The 6,727-nt window shown below is 45.8% G+C and overlaps 1 protein-coding gene across 1 annotated transcript in view; it reads right to left on the reverse strand.

The window, feature by feature from the left end:
- Spg21 (SPG21, maspardin) overlaps positions 1-6,727 on the reverse strand; it is a 33,863-nt gene that overhangs the window by 23,674 nt on the left and 3,462 nt on the right. Inside the window, exons 2-3 of the mRNA XM_005347758.3 lie at positions 5,391-5,477; positions 2,107-2,268 (exon numbers count right to left, since the gene is read on the reverse strand). Of these exons, the coding sequence (XP_005347815.1) occupies positions 2,107-2,268; positions 5,391-5,453 (225 nt within the window). The 5' untranslated portion in view covers positions 5,454-5,477. The remainder of the gene's footprint in view (positions 1-2,106; positions 2,269-5,390; positions 5,478-6,727) is intronic.

Genomic DNA, 6,727 nt, shown 5'->3' on the forward strand with positions numbered 1-6,727 from the left:
GTGTGTGTGTGTGTGTGTGTGTGTGTGTGTGTGTGTGTGCGCGTGCGCGCATGCTCAACAAGTCCTTTATCACTGAGCTCTATCTCTGGCCTCATTTACAAATACATAAACCCTACCAACAAGCTTGTTTTGTTGTTTCAGGCCCTCAGATTCATATTGTCATTTAAAAAAATCAGTAGGATAGATCCTGCTATGTAAATTATAGGATAATTTTGGACTTGATATATTTTATTATAAAATTCTCTTTGTGGAGAAGGCTTCTGGACTAGGATGTAGATGGCACCCTAAAAGAAAGGGGATGTATTTATAAAGGCTTTCATTTGAAAGTCTTCACACTAAGACCAGGGCTTGACTCAGTGGTAGACATGTGCCCAGCTTACATAGGTTCTGAGCTTAATCCCCAGGACCAAACCCAACTACATTTATAGGTAATAAAGTTGTACACAATTTAATATTCTCCTCCCACATGCACAGTTAAGACAGTAAAGCTGAGTAAACTGACAGACTGTATTACATTCTTCAGAGCTGTAGATGGCTCGGAGGTTAAGAGCCCTGGTTGCTCTTCCAGAGGACCCAAGTTTGGTTTCCAGAATCCACTCTGAGCAGTTCATAATAGAGACAGGTTCAGTTACAGGAGTACAGCTCCTTGGGCATGCCACGTGTACATACACAGATGCACAGACAGACAGACACACACACACACACACACACACAAACACTAAACAAACAAGCAAGCAAGCGTAATTTTCAAAAGAATCCTTCAGGTTGTGCTGACTCAAACCTTGGTTCCTGGCACTGAGAAAATAGAGGCAGGTGGATCTGTGAGTCTGAAGCCAGACTGGTCTACAGAACTAGTTCTAGAACAGTCAGGGCTACACAGAACTTGTCTCAACAGCACACCCAACCCCGCCACCCAAACCAAATCAAACTAAACCAGAAAGGAACCTCAAAGGCAAAGAAAATCAGAGGTAAGGCCTCTGAAACCGGCCAGTATGAGGCAGGAAGGCCTGCCATCATTTGCTTTCTGGAGGACAGACTCCTGAGGGCAGCTCAGGCTCCACACATGGCTGTGGAGAGCTTGGGTGCTCACCCTCCTGGTGTGTGTGTGTGTGTGTGTGTGTGTGTGTGTGCGCGCGCGCGCGCGCGTGCTGTGTGTGAAGGATGACCGAGATGAAGCCAGAGAGCGCCTGGAGCAGCGCTGGAGCCAATTGTTCTCTCAAGAGAAGGGCTGTCAGGACAAAAGCACTCGGATTTTCTAATGGGACCCCAATTGTAAGCCAGTTTCCTTCTGTGATGGTTAATATGGACAGTCGGCTCTACAGGAGGTGTGATGAGGGACTATCCAGATGAGGCTGAGGAGGGACTATCCACCACACAAGCTGGGGTCACAGACTGAACACGAAAGCAAGCTTTTTCCCTGCCGCTACCTGCAGTTGCAACACAACCACCTGCCCCAAGCCCTCGCAGCCCTCACGCCCGCCATGATGGTCTGTACCCTTGACTGTGAGTCACGCAAACCCTTCCCTCCTCACGTTGCTTCTGTCGAGTGTTCTATCCCAGTAACATGCCAAGTAACTAATTCCCCTTTCAACAGAAGGTAGCTGACCACTTTCTCTCTCCCTCAGACAGTGACCGACTGGATCACAACAGCGGCACTCCATAGGGAGCTGGGGAACGGAACACCACAGGTCCCAGAGGCCACTGCGGCTATACAAAGCTGCAGACAGGCTCTTCCTCCTCACCAACCTGTGCTGAGATACAGGCATCACAACCTCTGTCACAAGCAACAGCACCTTCCACGTAAACACTCTTGCTCTAGAGAGAAAATTCAGAAGGAACAGTGGGAAATAAGAGCAAGCTCTAACTCTGCTAAGAAATAATACTAGGGAACAAAGCCTTTCTGACGAGACCTTGAGGATACTTTAAAAGAGGAAACAAGCGCAGGGTACACAGCTTAGTGGTGTGGAGCTCTCGGCCATGACTGAAAAATAAAACAGGAGAACACAATCTGACTCCAGATAAAAAGCTCCCATTACTATAGTTAGTGAGAAGCAGAAGGGCCAAGGGGCACAAGCCAGAGTTTCAATGCTGAAGCGTAATACTTACAGCTATCACCCGATAACCCCAGCCAGTCAGAGCCAAGACCTGCTGAAAAAACACATCTGCCGTCCCGCTGACAGGAGGGAGGAAGATGAGAGGGCACCGGATGCTTCTGGGGCCAGCATCATAGAGTGACCATATCTTACTGTCGTCGTCATCTACGATTATCTGGAGGGAAAGTTAAAAGGGGACAAAGGAAAATCGTGAGCCGGGGTTTGAAGGTGCTGGGTTTTAATAGTCACTGGCAATGTTAACAGAGCTGCCGTGTTTGTTCCAGGGTAACATGGGGGTCACAGATGGGCGCCCCACAGTAAACTGCTTTGGTCCTTTTCTTTCTTCAGTGTGTTTTGTCAACTTCCCAAGAGTCACCTTTTCTCTTTTTAACTGACCTGCTTACCCAGAGTAAGAGCAAGTCTATTTTGTTTACCACTAAACAGTAAACTCTACATGGCATTTTATATTTTCCGTGTGTGCACACGCATGTATGTGTGTGCATGTGTGTGCGTGCGTGTACACAAGAGCAGTTTGCAGTCATTCTTTTTTTTTAAGGTTTATTTTTTTTTTAATTTATTTATTATGTATACAATATTCTGTCTGCATGTATGCCTGCAGGCCAGAAGAGGGAACCAGACCTCATTACAGATGGTTGTGAGCCACCATGTGGTTGCTGGGAATTGAACTCAGGACCTTGGGAAGAGCAGGCAATGCTCTTAACCACTGAGCCATCTCTCCAGCCCTGCAGTCATTCTTAAGTGCTGGCCCAGAGGACTGGCTAGGGTCAGCAGGGTCAGAGACTGAACAGGGCAGGCCAGGAGGAACTGAGAACCTGCTCTGGGGAGAGGCTAGACAGACCCCAGGAGCGTCAGGATCCAATCTCGAGCAAAGCTGAGAGGGAGGGAGGGATTTCATCCGCGGATGAGGACCAGGTAGATGTGTGTGTCACTGTCCTAGGAAAGGCTTCAACATTCACTTGAGGTTGGGAAGTGGGAGAAGCAGTTGTTTTAGGGATGGGAGGAAGACGAGGTCACCAGAGGCCTTTGTGATTCCTGACAGGGAAGAAAGGATGAAACGAGGCGAGTCAAGAACATCACCCAGAAATGCAGACAGTTGGGAGTTATTCAGTGCCGGCTAGCTGTTACTATACTTCACCGTACCAACACTCAACAGTAAAAACAATATCTTTTTTTTTTTTCTGAATTCTAGCTAGCAGGACTGTGGACTCGTGTCCATCTGTGGGGAGCAGCTGACTAAGAGGGGTCACCAGGGTCACTAAGAGCTGACAAATGGGACAAGGCAAAGTCCAGGGACTCCAAATAATTTCCGCCTGGCCTTCCCCAGATGGTAACAATACAGCTCATGTTCTTGACCTTTGTGTTTGCCATTTGTTTTGATTCCTTGTGATTGTGGTTTAAAAAAGCACACAACAAAACTGATGACCTTTCCAGCCCGCAAAACGAATCCCAGTCTTACAAAATCAGGTAAGACGAGCATAGACCTGAGTCTTCCAGGGATGGACTTGTTTGACTGATCGAACTTGGAAGGAGAGTAATACAAACATCAGAGTCTGAAATAGCAGCTCATGCACACACTCTGAAACAGCGTGCTCTGAAGTGACAGAGGCACTCTGAACATGAGCCAGAAATACCACAAGTATTTAGCTTCAACTTCCCCTGAATTCTCTGAATGTCAGTTTCATCAGAGCTTCTTCAGAACACACAGAATCTGCTCAACAACCTTTTTGTGTTTTATTTTGTTTTTCAAGACAGGATTTCTCTGTGTAGCCCTGACTGTCCTGGAACTCTCTCTGTAGACCAGGCTGGCCTCGAACTTAGAGATCAGCTTGCTTCTGCTCCCAAGTGCTGGGATTAAAAGCATGCGCCACCATTGGCTCTGCTTGACAACTTAAAACCAAAGTACCATGAAATTTCAAGCAAATTTATCCTTAAAGATAATTGGGGGAAAAAAAAACAAGCCTATCAGTGAAATGACTTCTAAGACTATTTAGTTGGTTTGGTGTCTTGGGGCTGGCAATCAGCTTGTTGAGGAAATGAGTCTATCAAGAGAAGCTCATGGTAGTTAATTGAAGGGAGAGGTGAGGCAGAGGGACCCCACTTCTTCTATGATGGCAACAGTCTCTTAGGAAACAAAAAGGAAAGGGAGTTCCCTTAGTAAGCAGCCCAGGTTTGTCTAACTTTGAAGCCAGATTAATTTGATTTTCGAGCCAAAGTCTAGCAGGCTATATCATCTCTAGTATGCTAATTAACCCCAGGTTACTTGTCTATAAAATATGTACCCTAGCACCCGTCTTGTCTAACTGTTGGAAGAATTAAATAAAATGCCTGAGGAGTCTCCACAACAGTGCTTCGCCTATTTGCAGGAAGCCTACGCCCAGAAAAATGCAGCTCAGATGTCTATATGAATTCATACTTGCACAATACTTTCTTAGCTGTCTGTCTTGCTAAAATGATTAACACACAACACTGATGATCCTGGGACCACAGTATTCTAATGCTGCTGCAGGGGGATCAGCCCTTTGTTTAGGAGTAGCATGGGGCTGGCTCATCCTCAAAAGCAAATTTCAATTGAACTGTTGAGAATTTACAAACATCCTAAGCAAATGGGCTCCAGAGGATGACCAGGGCTGAGTAAGTATGCATCTGTGGTGTGGGACGAGACATCTGAATACTTGGTCCTCAGTTAGGGGAACTGTTTGGGAACGTGTGGCCTTGTGAGAGGGGATGAATCAGTGGGTGTGGGCTTTGAGGTGTCAAAGACTCTCAGTGTCTTTCTTCACCTGGAGCTTGTTGATCAGGAGGTGAGCACTCAGCCACTGCTCCAGCACCAGGCCTGCCTACCACATTCCCTGCTGTTAGAACCAGAGACTCGATCCTTCTAAAACCGAAACCCCCACGTAAAGTCTTTTCTAAGTTGCCTTGGTCATGGTTTTTGTCACAGCATCACTGCACACACAGTTCTGTGAAGCTTACGTTTCAGGAACGGAAACAGAGATGACTGTACTTACTGTATAGATGGTGTTGCGAGCTTTTCACTACATTATCCAAGGCTGAGGATGTAAAAGGAATTGCAAACAAGAAAATCCTTACACTTGATTCCACTGCAGTCAGTCTCCAAAGATGACTGCATGTGACAAGGAAACAGTGACCCTTACACTCTATAACACCCAATCACAGTCTTCAGCAGTAACCTTCGCTCTCACACGGTACTGAGGCACAGCCTCTGAACCACACATGACGATTAGTGACTACGAACAGCAGTAAAAGCATACTTGCCTTCTTAAGGGGAACTGTGCTTCTAAACCAATTGTAATCTGGAGAGACTTTGATCTCCCCCATGATGAGCGGAAATGGAGGTGAAGCCTGAAATAAAAACAGATAACAGTTTCACAGTGAGAATTCTCATCACATCTGAACTCAATGCAGAGGCTGGTCTAGCTGCACCGACAAAACTTAAACCAGCAAAAGGGGCTGTTTACCTCATCAGTACAGATTTAAACTAGAGAACCACCACCCGGCTTCTGACAGCATCTTAAGAATCCATTTTAAATGGGGCGGTGATGGCGCATGCCTGTAATCCCAGCACCTGGGAGGCAGAGGCAGGTGGATCTCTTTGAGTTTGAGGCCAGCCTGGTCTACAGAACTAGTTCCAGGACAGTCAGAGCTGTTACACAAAGAAATCCTGTCTCAAAACAACAACAACAACAACGAAAGAATCCATTTTAATAACTTCCCATCTGTTTATAGGATATATATGATAAAGGGGTTAGTAAGCCTGTCATAATATGCCACAAATCTAACTTTAGTTCACATGTAGTTAATAGCCAGTGGGGAATGCAAATATATCATTCTCACTGATACTAAAAGGCACATAAGCTGGGATGTAATTGGGTATAATAGAGCACTTGCCTGGCATGCATGAAACCTGCGTTCAATCCCCAAGTGCTGAAAAGTTACAAAAAGTCTCTCTTGAAATACCTGGGTCATAAATGCAAATATGCCGTAACAATACAACAAAATGTTTGTCTCTAAGGAAAAAAGGTATGTCTTTTGGTTTTGATGGCTCCATGACCTCTGCACTTGTTTCCTCTGTGGGATTCATCTTTGCTTCTTCCCCAGAGTCAAGAATGGTTTGGCAGTCAGCCCACCTGATCTGCTGACTGAGGGATGAGTAAGTCCTAAAGAGATGAACGAGGCCCTCTGTGAACCCCTCCTAATCCTGTTACTGCCGGGCTATGAACTGGGTATCTTCTGCTCCACCATATAATGCTGTAACAGGAACCTGAAAGTAAGGTTCCCTGCTGAAGATTCTTATTGCCAAGAGAGGCACTTGTGCCTATCTACCAGAGAAGATGAAGATTCAGATACTTGCCTTGCATGGTGTTCCCTGCTTCAAGAGCAGGACTGAACTATAGGCTGCCTTTGAATCTCCATTTTAGAAAAAGCTCTCAGATGACACGGGGCAGAGGATTGTAAACTCAAGGGAACACTTCCTCATTCTCTGGGCCTCCCTCAGGGACACAACACTGGATGCTAACTTTGAGCATCACTAAACTGAATGTCCAGGAGACTGTGAATGTAGACAGTGCAGTATTTTTTTTTTTTTTTTTTTT

This window comes from Microtus ochrogaster, chromosome 5 (genome assembly GCF_000317375.1).
Source record: "Microtus ochrogaster isolate Prairie Vole_2 chromosome 5, MicOch1.0, whole genome shotgun sequence".
NCBI classification, from domain to species: Eukaryota; Metazoa; Chordata; class Mammalia; order Rodentia; family Cricetidae; genus Microtus; species Microtus ochrogaster.